Genomic DNA, 26115 nt, shown 5'->3' with positions numbered 1-26115 from the left:
GAGTAACAGTGTTGTGTGAGTAACAGTGTTGTGTATGTGCCTGTGTGTGTGTGTTTAAAGTATGTGTTGGAGTGTTGAAACAGCACCCAGCCTAAAAGCTGTCGATAGGCGAACAGAAACATCATCACCGTGTCACCTGTCAGTCAAGTTGACGGAGGTCAACAGGAAACAGTACGGATATCCACTGCGATCCATCACGCCTTCCTCTGACCGCCCTCGAAAACACATACTTGTTGAAATAACGGGGGGGTTACGTTGTAACCCAGGTTGTCTGAGTGGAGAGACTATCTCGCCACGCTACATATTCCAGAATGTACGGGAATGTCCCCGATCGGGGGCAGCTGACGTGAAGCTCTTTTAGGCACATCACCTGTGGTGCGGCCGCGCACTGATGAGCCCGAGGCTATACAGTATAAGCCTGGCCTCTTCGCTTGGGACATTTTTTGAAGCGGCTCTCAGCTGGAGATAGTTTCTCACGGAACCTGGGTTACAACGTAACCTAGCGTTCTCTTAGATTTCAAGACTATCTCTCCACACCACACATTCATTATGTACGACACGCTGTAAGACACGCTGTAAGACACGCCATGAGGAAACCATGCAGACCCGGTTGATCCTGCAGGGCCATGAAGCGGCAGCTGAGTTCAAGCGACGTCGTAACGACCAGAATCACCCGTGCGCTCAATAAATTAACTAGATATGAATATGCGACTATGTACACAAGATGCCACCAAGACTTAGCGGGCCCCGCCAGACGCTAAGGCCGGCTGTAAATGGGCGGAGAGCCATCTAGCCTATCAAAATGGAAGGTGAGCTTTGAAGAAAGACCTCCCTCTGTGCCGAGGTCTGCTCTCGTAAGAGCTGTGGCCCCGGATGCACTGAGCCTAGGATTGTATCCACAACCCGATGAGGGAGCCCAGCCTTGGAGACTGGTTGCCAAAGGGAGCTATAGGTCTGTGACGGACCGAGTCCCTCACCCTGTGCGTACGTGTCCGATGGAGATGCACTGCTCCACCGTCCTGCCGAGGGTAGAAAGGGCACTTCCAGGAGTTAGGGAAGGTGTTTCTTCCCCAGTCGGTCGGTCATCTTCTCTGGGAATGTGGAAATAACCTGAATAAAACTCCACCTGCTGATCGCTCTGCTGCAGCTCCCTGACGTCCTTCACCATGTAGAGTGCATCGGGCTGCATGCGCACGAACCTCGTAAGCTGCAAGCATGTCAGACTCGTCAACAGTGCCTCTGAAAACACATCACACTGAGAGTGTATCTGAGGCGAATCCAGTGGCAGGCCGAGGGCGCAGTGAAAACACATCATGGGGTGATGGTCAGGAAAAACTATTTCAAGTTTTTTTCATGCTCTCATCGTCTCCGTTTTCTAAATGATGGCCCCATTTTGAGTGAAATAGACTATAAATAAATCGGATAAATTTGGAACAGTAATACTTCCGACCGGTACAGGCAGCAATGTGCTGCAAGGCATCTAGTCTGCCTATTAGAAGAAGCAGAAGAAGAAGCTCGCCAGACTCATGTGCAGTGTTGGGCAGTAGCTTGCTACAAGTAGTGAAGCTACATAGCTTAACTACATTTCTCAGTAGCTTAGTGGTAGCTTCACTACTTTTGAACCAAGTAGATTTTTCAGTAGCTAAGCTATTTATAGACCCAAGTAGCTTGTAGCTTCCCGCAAAAGCTACAAGCTACTCGCCAGAGAAAATCCATGAGCAAAGCACGCAGTGGAGATTTCTGCTGCGGTTTGGATTAAACAGGAGGAGACATTGCATATGTCAAGTGTGCCTGTGTAGCCAATAAAGCACTTCCAGTTCCATTATGACGGACAACAAATGTTGTTGTCTCATCCTTGCTTTTTAGCATCCTTGCCTCTCTTGCAGCAAGACCCTGCACTACTCTGCCTCTGATTGGGTTGGGTTTAGGCAATGAAGACTGACGATTGGTTAAGGGTAGGGCAAAATATGTGGCAAAGTCACGTCAGCAACGAACTTTGAAAGATGGCAGAGCCAGAGGGAGCCTCTGGCAGTGATGAAGAAGATGTTCAGGTTTTATTGTCTGTTTTTGAATATTGTGCCAGTGAGAGTTTCAGTGTGTTTTAAATAAACAATCAAAATTAGATTTTTTTTGCCTGCCTATTTGTTTGGTGGAAAGTTGTTCTTTGACATGAAGTTGATTATATGTGAGAAAAACAGTAGCTTTGATGTAGCAAGCTGCTTTTGCCATGTTGCTCGTAGCTTAGCTTGCTACATTTCTCTGGGGATAGCTTCAATGTAGTTTAGCTATATTTAATCAAGAGTAACTGATAGCTTAGCTTACTACATTTTCCAAGTAGCTTGCCCATCACTGCTCATGTGACACACCCCCGTCAGTCGCGGGCTTCAGATTTGAACAGATATCCCAGAATGCTGCAGGAAAATCCACGCTCAGTATGTCCCTCCTTTTGACTGTCTATGGGTGTGAAGCAGGCACTGAGGCGACCAGAGGCGGCGCTCACCATCCAAAGGGAGGCCACGCCCTGCCAGGTGCCACCGCTTGCTCCTTCATGAGGTGAGCCAGGAGAGGGGTCACTACAAAGCTCCATGCGTTCTGGCATCCATCATTTTTGGCTGCCTTGTTCGGAAGCTCGGCGAATTGGTGGCCAAGGCCCCTAAAGCCTGACCCATGGGAGGTGGTGGTCCACAGACAATCCTCTCCCGACCATGCACACATGCTAGCCACCTACATAGACCCGTGCTGGGCTTCACACTACGGCTTGTGGCATCAACAGCGTTGCTGCCGACCCACACAAGCCACACTCAACCCCGGGGTGTCGTGCTTACCGTTGGGAAGCCTCCCCAACGAGGGTCAGGTTCAATGAGGAGCAAATGTAAGGGATCACGGCTAACGCCTACGCTCCAAGCTCGCAGGCTTTCACCAGCCTGTGTAGAGACACACAACGATCCAGAGAGCTGGGCGCCGTGGGAACAGCTCTCCTGTCTCACAAAGTAAGCACACAAACGTCAGATACACGACTTAATGCCAAGACACACACGTCAGACTGCTCGCTGTGGATATCAAGAAATCAAAGAGCCTGCATGGTACTTATAGGTTGAGGCGATGTCTCGTCATAGCTGGGTTAGCTGGCTCAGCCTGGCTGGGGGCGGGGTCAGGGTGGGGTAAATCTCCCGTTCGATCCATTCAGCAAAGTTTGAATTTAGCTGATAGCCCAGCCCGGGCAGACACGATCGGGGATTTAACCACCGCAGTAAACGCACATCTGAATAGACGTCTTGTGTTCTGCTCTAGAATCCCCAAGTAGTAGAGCCGCAGCACCGTCCTTTGGTGAGTCAGCCCATTGAGATATATGGGCGGTTTTACCCCACCCGCGCGCCAGCCGTTTAACATTTTGTGGGCATTCCCAGACATGCCGACTGTCTCTATATACTGTAGCCTTGGGCTAATCAGTGCGTGGCCTCACCAGAGGTGATGTGTGTTAAAGAGTGACCCACGTCTGCTGGCCCTGTCAGGGACAGTCCCATACATACAGATGATGCACTATGTAGTGTGGAGAGATAGTCTGGACATGAAAGAGAACACTGCTTGTGTTGCCCTGCACATACACATGCATTCAAATACAATTTGTTTAGAGACGCCTTGACATTGGGGCTGGACGATATGGACCAAAAGTCATGTGAGATGTAGGGCTGGGCAATATGGGCAAAATCAAATATCACAATATTTCTGAACAAATACCTCGATACTGGTATCGCAGGGGTGACTATTTGTGCTTTCACAAAATATTGACACAATGAGATTTTTGAGAAATAATCATCAGTAATGTGGATATAATGACTAAGTGGGTAAAGGCAAATAACAGAACAGCTACAACAGTCTGGTCAGTTCAGAAAATGACATCACTTTACTTATATCAACATACATTATTATTATGGTATCCAAAATTGAAGACCATATCCAGTCTTACTGTATATCGTGATATCGATGTACAGTATATTGCCCAGCCCTACTTGACATTTTGAATTTTACTTAACAAAGAAAAGGACAATTCTCCCCCTCTTACACTGTTTTCGTGAACCTACTTGTATTAGATTGTTTAGTTAGAGATCAAGCCTCTCTAACATGGAGTTCTCCCTGTATGACTGTTGAATGTTGGTGCAAAACGGTGCGACTAGTTGGCCAGGAGTAAGACATATACACCAAACTCCAAGACGGGCCCAGCAATGCAAAGCACATCACCGATAGCTTTTCAACACGGTTTAAGTATTTTAGGCGGGTTTGGCCTTTAAATGTCCAAAATGGACCTGTCCTCCATAACTGAAAACAAGTGGCAATTGCAGCGACCCGTTTCTCTTGCACTTTATGTTGTCGCCTTTTTTTATATTAAAATATGCTAGTTTTCTCTGTCTCTGTTATTTTTGCATGGGAAGCATCACTTTTTAAATGTCCTACTTTTTGCCAGTAGATTTTTTACATTGTTAATTTCACTTCGACTCAAGTAGAATTCTAGCGACGTAGCAGCACTTCCACTTGAGCAGGCTATTTGGTTGTCTCTCCACGCCTGCTTACGTGACGTTATTTCAACCCATCTCTTCTCAGAGCATGCCTGTCCTACCATCTCCTCTGGTATCCCTTAGGTACAATAGAACGACTCACTATACTAACTGTACAATATGCTTTTCTCTAGCCTCCCTCCCCTCTAGGCCGAGACGGAACTGAACTGAGCACCAACCTGGAACAGTACACACACACAATAACAGATTATTACTGTAATTATTATTACCATTATTATTATTATTATTATTACCATTATTACCTAATCTAACATGGAATCAGAGATTACACTGACTGACTGACATGCAGCACCCGGGAGGGTGAGGGGGATGGGGTGGGGTGGTCGGGGGGTTCTGGAGGGAGCACCAAACGGCGCGGGGTGATGATGTCACACCCGGCGGCGGCGTGGGAGGCCTGATAAGAGACAGGCGGCCGGCAAAAACACAGTATGCGTGTGTGTGTTGTTTATGTCAAAAACACAGTATGAGCGTGTATGTGTGTGTGTGTGTTGTTTATGTCCGAAATGAGTAGAAAAGTCAGCACCATGTTGGTTTTGCCGCGGTTCTGAGTGTGTCTCCAGCAAATGTGTGTGTGTGTGTGTGTGTGCCTGTAATAGGGCTGGGTATCGTTTAAAAAAATACGATACCAGTACCAGTACCAATACCAATACAGTATTTAATTCGATATCCATTGTGTGAATTTGAACGTTTCTGTCTCATCTCGGCACGCTGAACTGCCAGCTCCATCGCATACACTGCACTCAACTCCACCACTATACAGACTGTATGGCTTTTAGCTGCGGCGGTCGTGGACCAATCACGTGTCGCATTGAATTGAAGAACGCTTGTGGTGATTGGCTGAGAGCAAAACCATACAAATAGTCATGTTTTTCTAGACCGGTGTACGAAAAGGATCGAATGCAGGCATGGTTTGACCGGAGAAGTTTCAGGACTACTTATGATTTCAGTCAATACCTTAAAGGTATAGAGCAGCGATACCCAGCCCTCGTCTGTAACCTGGTAGAGAACTGTAAAAAAGACTTAAAGAGTTTAAAAAGCACCTGAAGTTGGTTGTATAAATGTGGTGCAAAACTGTGAACCTGCTGGTTGACTGTTACTGTGTATTCCTGTCTGTGTGTGTTAGGATACTGTACGAGGCCAGGTGTTGGCTGGTATCTGAGGAAGGTCAGGAGATCGTCCTGGATGGCCGTTTGAAGACCAAAAAGCACCAGAGAGAGTGAAAGAGATGTTTCCCCAAAAGACGGCCCTGTGGAAGTAATGGATGCACCATCAGACTGAGTGTATGTAGCTTAGCGTAGCCTCAAAGGAGGCTTTATGTAGCGTAGCCTGGACGGAGGCTTTCACACATGCTGTCTGGATGACAGCATTGGTCCTGGCCTTGGAAACAATACTGCTGTGCCACATTTGAGGACTCTATAGAGAGCCAAAGTGAACGTCACTTCCTGCTTCGGCATGCGTACCAGAGATTTTCATCCGCCATTTATTTTCCCATTTTGTGAAATGCTTATAAAAATTGTTTTACTTGTTCAAACCAAACGTTTTGCTGTCAGCAACAAGGCTGGGAGGATCACACCGGAAGAAAAACGCATAGGCATCATGGCCGCTAGAAATAAGGTGGATAGAAACAGGAGAGACCACTGAACATTTCACTTGCACCAAAACGTAAAAAGAAATTGCGGATTTAAAGAAAATATTTTTTCGATATATTTATATTTTTAGTTTTGGTCCAAGTTGACGGTCGGAGAGACGGCATCCGGTACGGGATGGGTTTTAGCACCCCAGCCTGGCTCTCTCGTGAGGGAGAAATCCACAAACGCTACGGATTAGCCTCCTGAAAATCTGCGTAAACATCGGCGCGGCCTGGGGTCCTTCAGGCTAGAGCGAGGTGCTCGGCGCAGGCGAATGACGTGCAGCGCACAGGCCTTCTTGAGGCATCCTCCCTGCCCATGGTACGGCATGGTAGGATTGCCTTTTTCCACGGGAGGTTCTGGTGAGATGAAGGAGGTGCCCGGCCTGGAATCACCCCACAGGGCCTTAGACCTCCATGCACCGAAGGTCTCTCAATACTGCGGTGTAGCACTAACTCTACTGCAGCGGATTGGGCGTGATCAACCCTTCCGCGGGCAACGTTGCAGACAGAGTAGGAAGGCTGACCCGTGAGCGGCTGCTTCTGGGACGTGGGTCGGGGTCTTAATCGGCCTCGGCTGGGTCTACTGGGCGAGGGTGTATGATGTTGACAGACCCGAAACACCTTACGACCCCAGTTAACACATTGACTGCCAGCCGTTTTTTTTTTGCTGTAGGTAGCTTTTGCCAAGCCGTTTTTTGAGGATTCTGGCTCATTTTACAAGAGCCGAGGATTCTTTTCTGCTTGGAGTTTGTGAACACAAAGTTCACAAAAGTACTAATAGAATGTGTGCTTTCTCTGTCTAAAAGAGTTAGTTTGTAGAGTTAGTAGTTATGTAGATATTAGCCGTTGAGTACAGCATGGTTTTAGCGTCTGAGAGTGAAAGCTGAGATAATCGCAGTTTTGTGAAATTCAATCAAACAGGCAGAACAGTCACTTTAACCATTTATTTTTGGCATCAGTGAGAGATCAGACATCCAAACAATATAGTTCCGAACGCCCTCTCCTTCAACTCCTCCCTCCGTGGGCGTGTCTAGTGGCTTTCAGCCTGCGTTTGTCACAAGCGAGTGTTCTGCTGCTGCTGCTGCTGCAGCGAGTTCGAGCAGCCTCCCTCCCTGGCAGCGAGTTTGAGCAGCCTCCCTCCCTGGCAGCGAGTTTGAGCAGCCTCCCTCCCTGGCAGCGAGTGTGGATAGGGCTCACTCGTCTCTTGGGTTTGAGAGCCCCGATGAAGCCCCGTGCGACTCTAGGCTTTATGCTGCCCACCCAGTCCATTTCTGGAACCCCCCACCGCAGCAGCGCGAAAGCGTCCCCGCCTACAGTATGAGAATGAGGCTCGTTCGTTTCTGGGCCATTTCCTTGAGAATGGAGGAAGCAGCCGCGGGAGGCGGCTGCTTTTGGTTGACTTTCTCTCTGTCGGGAGAGCACCGTCGCCACCTAGCTGGTCGGTAAAATAGATTACACACATTCAATACTTCCAATATCTCCATAGGAGACGCGGGGGGCATTGATCCACGTAGCACCGTCAAAAAAAATATATATATTTTTTGACGACTCAACTCGTCGTTGGCAGTGAACGGTTGGATTCTGTTTGACGACTCAACTCGTTGTTGGCAGTGAACGTGTTAACATCACTGATGACACGTCCCAGCGCATGCAGTAGTATGTATACTTGAACCCAAGTGAAATGTTCTATGGTGTCTCCTGATTCTAAATATAGCTCACTTGGTTTGACCAAGTAAAACAATTTTTATAAACGTAATCTGACTCATAATATGAGTCAAACTAGGTTTGACCAGGTTGAGTCAGACTAGTTTGAGCAGGTAAAACAGCTGGCGTTTTGAACAGGAAGTCGTGACACATTGGGTCAAGTGACGGGGCTACATAAGGTGAATACGTCTATTCGTCAGGAAGCATCCATTGTTTATACGGGGCAGTAGGAAGTAGAAAGCTGGCACAGACTCTGCAGGTTCTCTGCCGCTTCTTTCACTGGAGCTCACAGCTCCTACTGGCAGCCATTTTAGATGCCTAATAGTAAGCAGGGTAGGAAATTAATGAATGAATGAATTAATTTCAATTGCTGGTGGGTTGTGCAGTTCACTGGTCACTGTCACTACTTCATCAGACAAAAGAAGGGTGTCAGACTGGCCTGTACCTGTACCAATCCCCCACTGAGCCTTCCCTTTCCACCCTGCTGACGTGACAAAGCCCTGGAGACAGAACTCATCTCATTGGTTGAGTTGAACCTCAGTGGGCGGAGCCAAAGGAGTCATTTTTTTGGCTGGACCGCAACTGGCAGGTCCAGCGTTATAAACGTGAATGTCCATCACTGTCTGTCTGTCTGTCTGTCTGAGTGTCTGACTGAGTGAGTGAGTGATGAAGTCACACCAGTGGTCGGCCAGAACACGGTCCAGCCAGGCTACTAGGTTTTGACCTAGTCGTGTTTAAAGATGTTATTGGAAGAGTGCAAGTTAGCTAACTGGCAAAGTTGAATGTCAAGGAAGGAATTCTGGCCAGTATATAAAAAATATATTTAAATTATTTCTTCTTTTTTCATTCATTCCTGACCATAACATTCATAACATTCGTAACATTCTGTTGGAAGCTCAACAGATAGCTAGCTAACTTACCTAGATAGTTATAGGCTAGTATTAGCTTAGCTAGATAGTCTAACTGGAAGGTCAGCTAGACTATCTAGCTAATTAACTTAGTTTGGTGCTAGACTTCATAACATCAGCTTCCTCCTCTCTTATCTTTTGTCTTTGTCACTTATCTAGCGTTACTCAGCCAGATTTTTTTGTGGCTGCGCACAATGAAGTTTAACTCAACCAATCAGATGATGTCTGCTTCCAGAGCAGCTCCGCCTCTTAGAAATGATCGTTTAACTAAAATTCCAATCTGGTTGAACTTCCCTGTCAGGCATCAATCAAGTCTCACATTAAAAAATGGTTCCTGATTGGCTGATCAACCTGCCAGGCAGCCACAGGTACATCTGATTGGCTGATGGCTGATAGAGTAGATCAACCTGCCAGGCAGCCACAGGTACATCTGATTGGCTGATGGCTGATAGAATAGATCAACCTGCAGCCACAGGTACATTTTCATACTTGTGTTAATTTCCCACCCTGCTCCTAAAGCAATTTGGTTTCATTCAATGAGGGATCCAAAATGGCAGCGACGGAAGCAAGCAGAGACCGGTTAGTCTCCAAGAGCACCAATGACTGTATAAGTGTGTCAAGTTGCACCATTTGGACTCCATCATTGCCTGACCAGCACCGTGAGCTTTGACTGGAGTGTGTGGACATGTGTGTGTGTGTGTGTGTGTGTGTGTGTGTGGACGTGTGTGTGTGTGTTCATTGATGTGTTGTTGTTGTTGTTGTTTTATAAAGAAACAAACAAAAGAAAGAACCAGGAAGTGAGGCCTCCCTCACCTCCACAACACAGTAAAGGCAGACGACAGCAGTTTGAAGGTCGGACAGCATGTCTGCGTGCAGCGAGGATACAAACACTAGACGTCTTGCACCAGTGTGTGTGTGTGTGTGTCTGTGTGTGTGTGTGTGCGTGTGTGTGTGTGTGTGTGTGTAGCAGGGTAGCACCAGGGGACTCGGGTCAGCCAGTGCTCTATATAGGCTCTGTGAGAAGCAATGCCTGTGGATGGAGGTATGAAGCGTATCTGGATCAGTGTGGATGGAGGTACAGTATGAAGCGTATCTGGATCAGGATCCAGGTATCTAAATGTGCCTATCTGTCAAGTCAGCTTTCTCAGTCGTATAGTATCTGCTCAGTCGTATAGTATCTGGCTATCTAGTCTGTGTGTGTCTGTCATTGTGTACGCGCAGGCGTGTGTGTGTGTTTGCACGCGTGTGTGTGTGTGTGTTAGAGCGCGCGTGTGTGTGTGTGTGTGCGCGTGTGTCTAGTTGAAGGCAAAGTGTGTAGGTGTGTGTGTGAGCGTGTGTGTGTGTGTGTGTGCGTGTGTGTGAGCATGTGTGTGTGTGTGTATGTGAGCGTGTGTGTGCGTGTGTCTAGTTGCAGGCGAAGTGTGTAGGTGTGTGTGCGTGCGCGTGTGTGCATGCGCGTGCATGTGTGTGTGTGTGTGCGCGTGTGTGCACGCGCGCGTGCGTGTGTCTGCGTGTGTCTAGTTGCAGGCGAAGTACTCCTTGAGGGGGGCGAAGAGGTGTCTGATGACGGGCACGCTCCAGGAGCGTCCCAGCAGCCTCTGCCTGGCAAGACGACTCATGTTGGACACATCTGTGTAGTGGACGGGGAAACCAAACACCCTGCGCACACGCACGCACGCACGCACGCACGCACGCACACACACACACACACACACACACACACACACACACACACACACACACACACACACGGGACAGGACAGGACAGGACATGAGATCAGATTAGATTAGATCAGATTAGATTGAATTAGATCAGATCAGATTAGATTAAATTAGATTAGATCAGATTAAATTAGATCAGATTAGATCAGATTAAATTAGATCAGATTAAATTAGATCAGATTAAATTAGATCAGATTAGATTAAATTATATTAGATCAAATTAAATTAGATCAGATTAGATTAAATTAGATTAGATCAGATTAAATTAGATCAGATTAGATTAAATTAGATTAGATCAGATTAAATTAGATCAGATTAGATTAGATCAGATTAAATTAGATCAGATTAGATTAAATTAGATTAGATCAGATTAGATTAAATTAGATCAGATTAGATCAGATTAGATTAAATTAAATTAGATTAGATCAGATTAGGTTGGATTGGATGGAAATTGAATAATCCCTGTGGAGGAATTTGGCAAGGAACTCTTCCAAAAGCTTGTGCTAAAAGGCTAGGAATGGCATCAGTTAAAATCGTGCTTGGATTTGATACAAACAAAAATACAAACAAAATTGGAGTCACAACATGTACGATATAAAAAAAAGATTAAGATGTATGCAAGCAATATATAACAAATTAGATCATATGAGAACTGGTATGACATCAGAGATAGTCAATCATTCAATTCATCCAGCTTAGCTTAAAGGACCACTTTGCAGATGTTCAACCAGCTTTGTATCATCACAAAACAATGCTTCACTTCCCTCCATCTTGCCTGGACCGAGAGCTCCCCGTTCACACACACAACTTCCTGGTCCAAATGATGTCATTTGGAACAGTTTTGCCATGGTCTCACTATTACTGTCACTATCACTACCACTACCACTATCACTATCACTATTACTGTCACTATCACTATCACTATTACTGTCACTATCACTATCACTATCACTATTACTACCACTATCACTATTACTGTCACTATCACTATTACTACCACTATCACTATTACTGTCACTATTACTACCACTATCACTATTACTGTCACTATCACTACCACTATCACTATTACTATCACTATCACTATTACTACCACTATCACTATTACTGTCACTATCACTGCCACTATCACTATTACTGTCACTATCACTACCACTATCACTATTACTATCACTATCACTATTACTACCACTATCACTATTACTGTCACTATCACTATCACTATCACTATTACTGTCACTATCACTATTACTACCACTATCACTATTACTGTCACTATTACTACCACTATCACTATTACTGTCACTATCACTACCACTATCACTATTACTATCACTATCACTATTACTACCACTATCACTATTACTGTCACTATCACTGCCACTATCACTATTACTGTCACTATCACTATTACTATCACTATCACTATTACTACCACTATCACTATTACTGTCACTATCACTATCACTGTTACTGTCACTATCACTATTACTGTCACTATCACTATTACTGTCACTATCACTACCACTATCACTATTACTGTCACTATCACTATCACTATTACTGTCACTATCACTATTACTGTCACTACCACTATCACTATTACTGTCACTACCACTATCACTATCACTATTACTGTCACTACCACTATTACTGTCACTATCACTGCCACTATCACTATTACTGTCACTATCACTATCACTACCACTATCACTGTCACTATCACTATCACTGTCACTATCACTATCACTATTACTGTCACTATCACTATCACTATTACTGTCACTACCACTATCACTGTCACTATTACTGTCACTATCACTACCACTACCACTATCACTATCACTGTCACTGTCACTACCACTATCACTATTACTGTCACTATCACTATCACTATTACTGTCACTATCACTATCACTACCACTATCACTATTACTATCATTATTGCTTTTTATGTCATGTGGTCCAGGAAGTTCTGAGAAAGAACAGGGAACCCTCGGCCCAGGCAAGATGCACGCACACACACACACGCACGCACGCACACACACACACACACGCACACGCACACACACACACACACACACACACACACACACACACACACGCACACGCACACACACACACGGCTGTACCTCTCCATCTCGGTGCACCAGAGGATGTCCTCCTTGTTGTCCATGTAGACGGGGAAGTGCTCGTCTTTCCCCTGCTTCACCGAGTTGGAGCGCGTCGTTATCGTGCGCAGCTTCTCAAACTACACACACATACACACACACACACACACGCACACACACACACATGCACACACACACACACACACACGCACGCACACACACACACACACATGCACACACACACACACACACGCACACACACACGCACAGAGCGTGGTGCAGGTAAACAAAAAAAAAAAAACAGTTAGGACTCAAGATTCTTATGAAAATACCCCCAAAAAATAAGAACTAAATTAAAACATGCCCCCAGGGCAGAAATATAGAGAAAAAGGTGGCATTATAATGCACATGTTAAAAAAATGCCATCTGTGCAGATAACACCTGTGACTTCACTCGGGCTACTGTACTTACTGTAATAATAATAATATACAGTCAATGTGTACAGCAGAAAACTTTCCAAAACACCAGATGTACGATAATTATCGTATTTGTACGATAATTTACCAGCAAAACCAATAGCATTTTGACCCTCTGTCTGGTACGATAGTTTGACACTGCCCAGAATGCATTTCGAATCCTGCAGATTCAATCAGATCATTGAAGAATTGTAACAACGCAAAGTAACGACATAAGTGTTTGATTTAGTCGCTGTAATGTGATTATTGGATTTAGGAAGCGTAATGCGTTACACTACTCGTTACAGACAAATGTAATGTGATTACAGTAACGCGTTACGCCCAACACTGGCCGTGAATAAGCGGCCTTCAACGTCTGCAGCTGTTTTAGTGTGAGGACATGCCTCGTCCGCTGCTGTTAAGATGAATAACATGGACTTTTAGTGACAAGTCACACACACACACACACACACACAAACACACACACACACGCACGCACGCGCACACACACACACACACACACACACACACACACACACACAGGTGTGTACCTTGGCTGTGCGCCCATGCTCCAGGCACTCTTGTAGATCCAGTCTGTCATTAGCCATGGCGGACAGAGGTCTGGACACAGAGGTATGGAAACAAAGAAGGGACAAAAATGAGTCACTGTGAGTGTGTGTGAAGGTTGGATGCACCTCACTGTCAGTTCAATCCAATCAGCAGATTCTCTTCAGAACTCAAAGCCTGCCCACGACACCGTTCTCATATCTAGGCCTGATTATCCATCCTCAATGAAGGTATCGACTGAAATAACGAAGTACTAAGTAGTAGCCAAACTTCTCCATTCACTATTTGTATCGTTTTGCTCACAGCCAATGAAGGCAAGTGTTCTTCGATTTAATGTGACGTGTGATTGGCCCACTACCGCAGCAGCTACAACCCGTACAGTCTGTGGTGGTGGAGTTGAGCGCGGTGTATGTGACGTGACGGAGCTGGCCGTTCAGCGTGCAGAGATGCCCCCAAACGGTTCAAAGTGTGGCTAAACTACACGGACGTGGCGTCTGAAAGAGACAAATATAAGTATAGAATGAAATACTCTATCCACCTCATTTTTGAATGCCCCGCTGTCAAATAATTATGGGTACAATGTCCGGTTTAACGTGACTTGATTGTTGCAGCTTGCGCATTTCCTCATTATTAATGAGGAAAGCCGCAAGCTGCAACTGGGGGGGGGAGTTGCTTGTCACAATAAATAAGACTGGTTTGACGACTTATTTGAGGGAATGTAATAATTGTATCTATCACATCCGCTATTTCTGTTGCTCTTTGAACAACTCTGGATATTTATGGATGAGATTTTTGCCAAGCTGGACCTGATTTGCTCCATTCGCCTGCAGCTTTGAAGCATCGTCGTCGACGGGTGTCAAGCTAGAAATAAGGTGGATAGAGCTCAACAGTCACGTGACGTCTCCAGCAAAAACAACAAATAAAAACCGGGTGGGGGAAAAAAAATATATATACCGTAAATTCCGGACTATAAGCCGCGGCTTTTTTCCCGTTTTTTGGCCTTTTTTGGCCCCTGCGGCTTATATAACGGTGCGGCTTATCTATGGATTTTTTCCAAAAAAAAAAAAAAAATCTCTCTTTTTTAGCACTCTTTCTAACTATAAATCCACTTCTGTTTTAATTTCCTCTCTTGCCCTCTTTTAACAACATAACATAACATAACATAACACAACACAGGTAAGCAGAAAGAAAAAGACGAAGCAATCACGCCATGAATGAGGAAATGACTCACCTGCTGGAGGCTGGAGATACACGGCTTGGGCTAAACTTTTACTCCGTGAAACACTATCGATTAAGTCCGACATCGCTCAGAGGTTTTGAGCAGCTTGAAAACAAGTTTGAAAACGTGCAGAAGTCCATCCACTCACTCACTAAAGAAACTAAGGCAACCGTGAACAGAGTTTATAATGCGGAAAAGCGCATCAGCGCACTGGAGGACAAAAACAACACAGTGAGTCCGAAAATGGATAAAATGCAAAATCGAAACCCTGCACACGCAGGTTGATGACTTAATCAGCAGGAGTAAAAGAAATAACATTCGCCTGATCAATGTAAAAGAGGGAGCTGAGATTGGTGACATGGACGCTTTCGTGGCAAAATCCTGTGTTACATCCTGGACCTGAAGGAAGGCGAGAAACCACCAGAGGTGGACAGGGCACACCGGGCGCCTCGGCCACGTCCAGACCCCGGCCTGCCACCGAGGGCCATCTTCATCTGCCTACTCCGCTGGCCCGACCGTCAACTCATCCTCCAGGCTGCGGGGAAGAAGCCCCTCACCTGGGAGGGTACGCGCTTTTTCGTCCGGCAGGACCTCTCCGCGTTGGTGCAACAGAAACGCGCAACATACAACAGCATCATCGAGTCAATGGATATCGCTTTGGCGTACTGTACCCAGCGAGACTCGTCATAACCATTGATGGACAGCGGCGGAACAAGAGCTCAAAGTGAAACTGCCGAATATCTTTTGAGTTGGACTGGTCAATAGTACTGTGAGTAACTAAAATAAAAAAATAAAAAACGGAATTCTCTCTTCTTTAGCACTCTTTCTAACTATAAATCCACTTCTGTTTTAATTTCCTCTCTTGCCCTCTTTTCACCACACCGCGGACACTGTGTGCACTGTAAAAAAAACAAAAAATACCATTAAAACACCCGCGGCTTATAGTCCGGTGCGGCTTATATAAGAAAAAAATAGTCAACTTTGAAGGTGCGGCTTATAGACCGGTGCGCCTTATAGTCCGGAATTTACGGTATATATATTTCCCGCTTTTTAATTTTAGTTTTTTGCTCAAAGTGAAATGTTTTATGGCTTGGTTCCAGCCTTCAACTGGTTATATAAGGATTTTCTCTAAATGTCGATGGAGAAAATGAAGGGGAATTCTCTTCCGGGGCCGGAGACGTCACGTGACTGTTGAGCTCTGTTGGTATCGGTGTCACTTTAAGGGTACTGGTATCATCATTTACTGAGCTGTACAGTAATGATATCCCCTCTACTGTATCAATAACTTACTGACATTCAAAGCACATTTGGAAATGAAAAATCTAGTTTCAAGTTAGGTTTGGAGTTAAGTGAAACTGTGTGTGTGTGTGTGTGTGTGTGTGTGTGTGTGTGTGTGTGTGTGTGTCTCACCTGGACATGCCCGGCAGGTTTCCCCAGAAGTATCGAGCACGGTGGGCAGCAGAGACCTCCTTGGCGTCGATCATGACTGGGTTAGACTGTAGGGGGCAGCAGAGTGACACAGTGGCTTCCGTCAGTCGCAGACACTTATGCCTCTATCTTCCGACAGGCGCTATCCCTAAATAGCGCTTTGCGCACTGTTTGCGCATGCCTTAAGCCACGGACGATAGCATTCCGCCTTGCACCGTCCGCCAGGTGTTCTGCCGAGTTTTGCTCCCCCGCCGAGCAGCAAAAAAAACATCCCCACCTCATGGGAGCATACTTGTAAAGATTTATACAGAAATGTAACTGTTTCAAAGTGATATAATTGTCTGGTAGACGTGACCTCCCTGATTTCTAAGTTAAAACAGCCCCGAAATATGTTGGGGATGCAATTCTCGGCGGCCATGCGGAAACGTTCACGGCACCTGTCGCAAGCGCAAATTAGAGCCGTGCCAATTCTGCGAAAAATCATCTGCGCCCCAAAATGCCTGCGCAAACGGGATTTGGGCGGTCTTAACTACCAGAATTATTCACAGGCGTGGCCAGGCAAGGCTGGGCATTACGTCAATCAAAACCAATCAGATTCCCATCTCGCAATGTCTGTTTGCGCGAGGCATGCAATATGCTGTAATTCTCTCCATGCGTAATAGAGTGTACTCACTCCTGCGAGGACAGAGGGAGCTTATTGACAGATCCTCTGTGGTGCCAACGACCCTTCGGGTTATGAAGGTAAATAGCCTATGTCCATTGTCCCACAAGTGTTCTCAATTCATTTTCCTCTTTGCGATGTGATAAAAGTTTCTCAGTGAGTTATAGTTGATTGCCTCACTGAATTATCTGCTAATACCCAATTTTAGCAGCATAATTTGATGTCATGGCGTGGCAAGGCTGTGCGTAATGACATATCCAAAAGGGATTCCACTTTCCACTCCGCAAATACCTCTCTGCGCTGGGAGCGCAGTCGTAATCTCCGTGCAGAGCGCCCAGCGCAGAGAGGTATTTGCGCGTAAGAGGTCCTTTTCAAAGCTCTTAGCGCAAAGTAATTGCGCGCTGCTGACGATAGCATAATGCCATCTATCACCACATTTTAGCACTGAAACGCCTGCTTTGGCTTGTGGCAGCCAATGCCCAGTACAATTATCACAGGCATGCGCTTGTGTCCGCCCCCAATTTGCATTGCGCACAGCGTTAAACGAGCGCAAACGCTAAATTAGCGCTTTTGGGAAGATAGAGGCCTTATTCTTTTTCTTCCTTGTTACGTAGGAGAGTGAATGGACAGCGGTCTACTGGCCCGTAAAGCTTAACACAATGCTACTGTAGTGTAGAGCATTTCAGATACTGTAGGGGTCTGACGTGATGTCATTATGTCCTTATTTTTTTATCCTTAGGGTTCCCACTGTGGCTCTTAAGTAAACATCCATGGGCCATATCATATCTTACACCAGTGCAAGTGCAACGATTACCTTTGCTAGTTTCTAGCACTCAAAATCTCCCCTTTTAATGAGCACTGCGTCAGTACGTCAAATGAGGTGCTTCAGCCACCCAGTGGTCATTAAGAGAGAAGATGTTTGATTTTGAGTGCGAGAAACTAGTAAATGGCCCCATAAAATGGTTCTTTCTTCCTGGTTCTTTCTTCCAGTGTTAATATTGTTTTTCAGTCTGATTTCCATTGGCTAAAAGCCGTCTAATGCAATAAATGCATGAAAGTCGGACAATACATTCTGCTATAATCCTGTCAAGTGGCCCATTTATCCCAATTCCCTGACTCTCCCTGTGTGGGATACACCACTCAAAACTCAAATGCCATGGCCATTACAGAAAACTCTTTTATTTCATTATTTTTTTGATAATTTAATGGTATTTCAACTACTATTTCTACAAGAAAGACTGGGGTTGCACCATCAAAACCCCGACGACGTGGCACATAGCTTAGCACATAATATTATCTTATCTCATACTGAAATAGGGTCATTTTTAATGTGGGTCATGACGGTTGTATTCCTGCTGCCACCAGAGGGCAGCAAAGCTCTCTGTGACTATCATCCCATTCAACATCACTCATCACTATATTTGTCTATTTCATTCTCTTAGGAACTGTCTTTTATGTACTGTATTTTAATTTGTACCGTTTTCTTGTCATTTATTCATATGCTTATTATGATATGCTTTTCTCATTGTATTGCTATTACTGTTGTTTTGTGTTTTACTGTCATTTTATTCCACTCGTATCTTTCTGTAAAGCACATTGATTGGCATTTTATGTTTGAAATGTGCTATATAAATAAAGTGTATTATGAGGGGTTCAAACCCATAGGCTTGAACCCCTAATAAACTATGTTTATTTCTTCTTCTTCTTCTTCTTCTTCTTCTTTCCTTCTGTAAAACTGTCCATATCTCAGAAACCCTGAGGCCCACAGTAACCACATTTTGCACCTAGGCTAGAAAACTCACCCACTACTCAGAAACAAAACTAGAACGACCGCAAGGCGGGCTTACGCCTCCGCCATTAGTTCATTCTTGAGTCCAAATCGCCATTTGAGGCAAATTGGAAGAAATTCCGTCAAGGCGTTCCTGTGATGTTGCGTTACAGAGCTTGGAAATTGGGTGTGTGAGACGTCACAGTAACCTTGAACTTTGACCACCAAAATGTAAGGCGATGTTTGAGGCAAATTTGATGAAATTTCGTCAAGGCATTCCTGAGATATCGCGTTAACAAGCTGGAAAATGGCGTTTGAGAGGTCACAATGACTTTGACCTTTGACCTTTGACCACCAAAATCTAATCAGTTCATCCTTGAGTCCAAGTCGATGTTTGAGGCAAATTTGATGAAATTCCGTCAAGGCATTCCTCAGATATCGCGTTAACAAACATCGTACGGACGGACCATTGACAGTACATAATATCTGGACCACCTTAGCTATATGTTTTTGACACGGCAAAATGAAGCTCACTTCCCGATATTGTTTGATTTCGTTTGATTGGATGAATGGATTTTCCTGTTGCATTGTGGGAAATCTGTTCAAACCTGGAGCTGGGAAAACAGGAAAGGGCGTGAGCGTGGACGGGACTCGGGGAAGGGTTTCCGGTTTCCTCCGCCACGGCATCCATCTTGTTCATGTTATTTTCCCTGCTAGCCGTTAGCTTGGCTAACAAATGTTGTTAACGTTAGTTGCTATTGCTAGCCTTGCTCCATTGCTGTCACAGTGAATACAATAGCCCGAAGAAAAACCAGAGTATTATTTCCTCCAGACCTCGCGCTGCGTCACCAGCCTGCCGCTTGCATCTTCCACAAAATCGAGGTAATCTTATTTTCTAACGTAACGCTAATTGCATAGCATGACATTAACGCTAGCTACATGTCCATCTGTCATTACAGGAGGACGTTAGACTAGAGTAGCATAAGTTAACGTTATACAACGTTAAACAGTATTGCATGCTGCACAGATTCGGACGTAGACAGAAAACAAACGCAGTTCTGTTTACCTAGGTTACCTCTTTGAGATGAGGCAGACTCAAAGCATACTCATATGATCTACCAGCTAATAGCGTTATATATCTAGCTAACGTTAGATGAGGGGGAACAAGCTGGGGGTTCAACTCCTCTGGATAGTTATCCACCTCTGCATTTACAGTATTTACCAATCGCACGTAGTGTTGGGTAAGCAAACGTTAACGTTATACAGTGATTAACAGTGTCTAATTCGTTTCTTCCAGGGGGTAGCTGCTGTCCAGTACCAGATGGGACACACAACAGAGGATCATGATTTGAAGATCAAAGCTATAATATTCTGTTCTCCTGAGATTAACTATACACGTTACTGCTGATCAGTTGTTTCAACATAGGAAATTGCAATAACACACAAGCCAAATGCTGACATGAGAGATTTGCTTTGAACAATTGTAGCTATCTGCCAGTGACCGGAGAATATTGTTATATTTGCTTGTTTTAATGCTTTTGTCAATAAACATTGTCAACAAAGATAGCCTTGTTGTATATTATCATGTATAAGATTGTTGATGTCGAGTGAACACAAACCAAGGATTGGACGACGGAGAAACTTAACCGACCAGCAGTCTGAGTCTGCTTCAATCAACGAATGCTTTATATTTATTGAAATGAAATATGGTGATATCTGGTGGTCTGAAATTACTCTCTCTAGCTAGGCTAACTGGCTCATATTATATCATATTATTGTAACGTCTGAATCAGCGTTTCATAATAGCCTTACGTTTATAGCCTGGATGACGTTAGGTAATGTTACCCATCCTTCCATTGGTGTTACACGTTATATTTTTAACTGAGCTTTGCGGAATTACCTCAACACAATTGTGTATCAGCTTTAAATGTCCAATATATACAGCGTTACACAAACGACCAGCAGCATTCAAATGTGCAAAAACGTTATATTTATTGAAATGTGGTGATCATGTCACAAGTCACATTACATAACGATATAGCGTTAGGTGTTCTTTTGATCAACAGACCTCGGGGGCTCTATACTGTTGCTAGCTAGCTAGCCGCAGATCAGCTCTGAAGCCCCAACTTCAGAGCTGCCCGTCCACTAAAACCCGATTTCGATATAGCGTTTTAGGTGTTCTTTTGATCAACATACCTCATCACGGGGATCTATACTGTTACGTGTGTCTACTAACATCATTAAAATATCATAAGGGTAACGCTGTTTCTGTTATTTTACTTTTATCTCTGGCTACGTTGCTAGCTAGCTAGCTAGCCTGCCTTGGCAACTGGTTGGGATCATCTGATTTCCTGTGGCTGGTGTAAATCAAAGAAAATCCCGCCCCCAAAGTTATAATTTTTATCGGCTCTTTTACTCGAAATGGGACCATAATTTAGAAAACGGAGCCCAGGGGAGCATGAAAAAGACTTGAAATTGTTTATTCAGACCATAAGCTCATTCGGAAAATGTTTATTTAAGACACAGAACGAGAGAGAAGTCGGCTCATTTTTACATTGGAGCCAATGTACGTGTCGTCACTTCCGGACCTGACGTGCGCCCCCCTGCGGACTTTTCGAATTAATGGAATTTCACGACTGGCTTCATACATTACCTAATTCTGTTGCCCACTGGGACGGACGTACGGATGGACGGACAACCCGGATCCATAATGCCTCCGGCCTGGCTATCGCCGGCGGCGGCGGCATAAAAATATACCAATCTACCAAAGTTTGGCGATACAACCAACACCTCATTTCCTGTTTTTTAACCATCCATACCATTGGGCCAATGCCTGAAATTTGGCCCAATGACAGATATGACAGATATTCAAGCCCCTTCGGGGAGCAATAGGCTTGAACCCCTGGTATTGCCACTTGCGGCTATATTTATTATTATTATTATTATTATTATTATTATTATAATTATTATTTCCATTGGTGGTGCATGCATTTGTCTGAGTATGTGACACTGTATGCGTGTGTTCAGCCGACCTCCAGGAAGCGGGAGATGTCTCTCTTGTCGCTGACTCCCATGGCGACCACGTTCTCAAACAGCCAGAAGAAGGGGCGCTCGTCGTCCGGCTTGGGCCGCGCCTCGTGCAGCAGCCGGTAAAACTCAAAGAACAGCCGGCCTGTGCCCTCTGAGGGGGGATGAGGGAGAAGGAGGTCAGCATTCCTGCTTTAAACTAACCAAAAGTTAGTTCGCTAACTAGCTACGCTAACCTGTGCATCTTAGTATACATTTATTGAAATTTATATTTTTAGATATATTTTTTCTGGGACAGGATATGAATCCTCCACAACTCAAAACAAACAACCATACAATAAATGAATGGCTAAATAAATAAATAAATAAATAAATACCACAATTATTTAAAATGACAATAATTTCACAAATGATCATAAATCAGATTTACAATTATACAAAATATCCTTTGTTGACCAGAATGTATCCAATGCATTACATTTTGAAAAGGTTCTTCTAATTATCGCCAGCGTAGTTTGCCTTTTTACTTTTTTCAGAAATGTGTGTGTGTGTGTGGAATGCAATATTTGTTGTTATCTCCACCAGGAGATCATGGGGTCTATCGTTGCAACGGCCTTAAAACAGCGCTTAGCGGCAGGCGCAGCGCAGATTAGTGGGCGTGGACCGGCGCACTGGATATTTTGGTGTCGGCGCTACACGCGGCCTTAAGCATTATAACCACGCCTTATAAGCGTAAAATTATGCACAACCTGCTCATTGGTGAACTGCAGTTACTCAATGACATTCTTCCTTTCGAAGCTCCGATCCACTCGATCCATGTCCGGGTTTTGGCTGCATGCTGTCATCTCTTCATGCCAATTTGGATATCTCAGCACATCACAGATCATAGCCTGAATAAAACAATTCAACCTACAACCAGGCAAATACAGATCTGTCTCCCTGCAGCCTACAATATAGAACGTTAACTATCGGTGACATTCCTGATAGCATCCATTTCCATGATCTTTATGTTGTAAACATAACTTTCACAATAGTGAACAAGCACCCCCACTCGGCTCATTCAGGGCAGGTAGTTTTATAACTTGTAGATGACCTGCTGCACAGGCTAAATGATGCACATAAATATAGCCTACATTATGTAAAGTCATTGCATAAATGTGTTTTTATTGTAAAAGTACATTGTGAAGTAAGCAAAGTCTAATTGGAGTCACAGTAGAACCATGTTACAGCTATCACTCATCTATATCACATTACTTTGCGAGGGATATATATACCACCTGGATTACATATATGTTTCACATAGGGTTGTGTTTTCATTTTTATGTTTTATTTTGGCCAATATTGAAATGTTCCAGAAGTGCATCTTGTGTTAACATACATATTATTTATATCTACCACTTAGCCTATTTAGGCTGATTTGGTTGATATTTCTTGTCGAAATGTATTAGCCTCAATGCATGCTGGGAGATTTCACATGTGTGGCTTTGGTAGGGGAGCCGAAACGCCCATTCTGGCCTATTCTGGCACTGCGCCACGCCTCTTTGGCGTAAAGCGCATTTCGGGGCCTAAAACCATGTTGCTATCTTCCCGAGGCAGGCGCAAGGCACGTTTTTTTTGCGTTTAATGCCAGTTTAGCGCCTAAGGCCATTGATAGGGGGCCATGTGTTCTGTCATGTGTGTGCGTGAGTGAGTGTGTTTGTGTGTGTGTGTGTGTGTGTGTGTGTGTGTGAGAGTGTGTGTGTGTTAGCGGTGCCTCTACTGAGTGACCTTTTAGAGTTTGACGGTGTTATGTTGTGGGTGGACTGGTGTTGGACGGTGTTATGTTTAGAGATGGGCCGATACCGATACTGGTATTGGTACTTGGCGCCGATACCGTACTCAAGTACTCGTATCGGTATCGGGAGAACGTCCCGATACTCTGGCCCGAGTACTGTGTAATTTACAATTAATACAAAAACTCAGAGAGTTACAGAGAGTGACTACTAAGCATTTATTTGACTGTTTACTATTATTTAACATACTGTTGTACTCAATTCTGTTTTGGGTTTTGGCTGTGCTGGTGTGTGCTGCTTAAAGAAGGTAAAGAAACTGTAAACAAATAAACAGTATCTTAAGAATCAGCAGTGTTATTATTTTCATTGTGGTAATTGAACATTACAGTATCATTAAAAGTACAAGGCATGACAATGAAACGAAATTGGGGGAAAAAAGGGGGTAAAATAAGTGGTTACTCAACAAAAACAAAAAGTACTCGTATCGGTACTCGGTATCGGCGAGTACCCAAAATTAAGTACTCGTACTCGTACTCGGTCTGAAAAAAATGGTATCGGCCCATCTCTAGTTATGTTGTGGGTGGACTGGTGTTGGACGGTGTTATGTTGTGGGTGGACTGGTGTTGGACGGTGTGATGTTGTGGGTGGACTGGTGTTGGACGGTGTTATGTTGTGGGTGGACTGGTGTTGGACGGTGTTATGTTTGGGTGGACTGGTGTTGGACGGTGTGATGTTGTGGGTGGACTGGTGTTGGATGGTGTTATGTTGTGGGTGGACTGGTCAGCCCAGTGACGTCTACACTCACTCTTACCGTAGAGGCCTTTCCGTGCGGGGTTGACTATGGACAGGTCATTGCAGGGGCTTCCTCCTATCACCAGGTCAAATGGTCCCCAGTCCTGAATCTAACAGACACAACAACACAACGAGTCAGCAGCAGCATCAAGAGAAGGGCTTTGTCAAGCAGAATAGTCACACAGGTGTATCTCTGGGAAGTGCAGTGCGGAAACACCATGCAGTGAGTGCTGAGCACCACAAGATGGAGACACAATAAAAACTACAAAAGCCAGAAGCTCTGCCTGGTAAAAACCATCCAGATCCATGAACTCACATCCTGTTTCGTTCTGTGAATCCGCAGAGAAACTCTGTTGTTGCATTCTCCTGTTCTTGTTTAATTGTCGTTATCGACTCTATTTCTGCAATAAATGCACATAGGGCTGTTTAAACTCGCCGAACGTTGACGTGACTGTCGAGCAATTACTGTTTTGCCAGTGGCGTTCCTGATTGGCCGGTTACGATGTCAACTACGAGGCAGGCCCCTGATTGGCAGAGAGGATCAGACGGTCTCGTAGTAACGAAGCACAAACGTGAGTTGGCGTGACCGGATGGTTTACCAGGTTAAGAGCACGTCGCCCACATAGGCTACATGATGGGATGTCACTTACGTGTTTGGGGGTCACGTTGCGCACGTCGCCCACATACATGATGCGTCCGTGGTGCCGCACGATGCCCACGGTGATGGAGTCTTCACACACTTCTGACGCCACGTATCGCTCGACTTGGATGCCCAAATCCCTCAGCACTAACAGACCTGAGCACACACGCGCACACACACACACATGCACGCACGCACGCACGAACGCACACACACACACACACACGCACACACGCACGCACACACGCACACACACACACACACACAATATGGAATCAATATAGAATACATGACGTGTTAGGGCCTGTGTCCACCTAGCGTCTTTTTCCAACGTTAAACGCTGGGAGTGCGCTGGGGAACGCTGATCTCGGCGCACAATATAACAAGGAAGCAGTCTGAAACTAACGTTAGCTCAGTGCGGTAGTAGCTTGATAGCTGACAGCTAACATTAGCAAACAACACACATACAGTGATTTAGCTCAACACTCACCAGAAATATCAAGTGTCTAGCCAATCTGCTCCCACAATTGAGCCTTTCTGTCTCTGTTGCGATAGTTTTTTCATATGATTAGTTGCCAGAAAAGGAGCACCCGACACCAGCGTCTTTCTGAAAAGTTAAAATAATTTCAGCTGGAAGCGCTGGGAGCGCTGGGAGTCGGGCGCACAAAAACACCAGAGCGCTGTGAAAATATACGCTGGACGCAGCGCACTTTCTCTAGACCAGAGGTTCTCAAATGTTTTTCAGCCAAGGACCCCTTACAAGATAGAAAATATACCGGGGACCCCCTCATTCTGATTTGTGATTTTGGGCTAAGCTTAATTGTTTCCACGGTAACGTGCTTGACTTTTAATTTGATAGGTTTGTTATTAGAATGTAATCCATGAACCATTTTAGATTTAAAGCATAAACTATTTTCGTTGAACTATTTTTTTTTTTTTTTTTATTACATTACATTTACATTACGTCATTTAGCAGACACTTTTGTTTTGTCCAAAGTGACTTACAATATCACAATTTGTCAACAGTACAGAAAACCACTATGCAACACAATCAATGACAGCCAAGATATTTTGATAGACTAGCACCATGTAGGAAGTAGTTTGAGAAGGAATAAGTAACATGTAGCATTTTATTTT

At 44.7% G+C, this 26115-nt stretch overlaps 1 protein-coding gene and 1 pseudogene across 2 annotated transcripts in view; both read right to left on the bottom strand.

The window, feature by feature from the left end:
* The window catches only part of LOC310781998 (dihydropyrimidinase-related protein 5-like), a 70027-nt pseudogene extending 48225 nt beyond the window's left edge, over positions 1-21802 (bottom strand). Inside the window, exons 1-3 of the transcript in view lie at positions 21780-21802; positions 16301-16386; positions 13656-13725 (exon numbers count right to left, since the gene is read on the bottom strand). The product of the transcript in view is annotated as a dihydropyrimidinase-related protein 5-like (transcript). The remainder of the gene's footprint in view (positions 1-13655; positions 13726-16300; positions 16387-21779) is intronic.
* The window catches only part of LOC310782196 (DNA (cytosine-5)-methyltransferase 3A-like), a gene marked incomplete at both ends in the record, with an annotated part of 119659 nt that continues 109840 nt past the window's right edge, over positions 16297-26115 (bottom strand). The window contains 4 exons of the mRNA XM_083642882.1: positions 16297-16386; positions 21780-21928; positions 24358-24448; positions 24989-25134. Of these exons, the coding sequence (XP_083499008.1) occupies positions 16297-16386; positions 21780-21928; positions 24358-24448; positions 24989-25134 (476 nt within the window). The remainder of the gene's footprint in view (positions 16387-21779; positions 21929-24357; positions 24449-24988; positions 25135-26115) is intronic.

This window comes from Poromitra crassiceps (genome assembly GCF_964638095.1).
Source record: "Poromitra crassiceps genome assembly, chromosome: 9".
In the NCBI taxonomy this organism is placed as follows: Eukaryota; Metazoa; Chordata; class Actinopteri; order Beryciformes; family Melamphaidae; genus Poromitra; species Poromitra crassiceps.
This window is presented reverse-complemented; position numbering and strand designations above follow the sequence as displayed.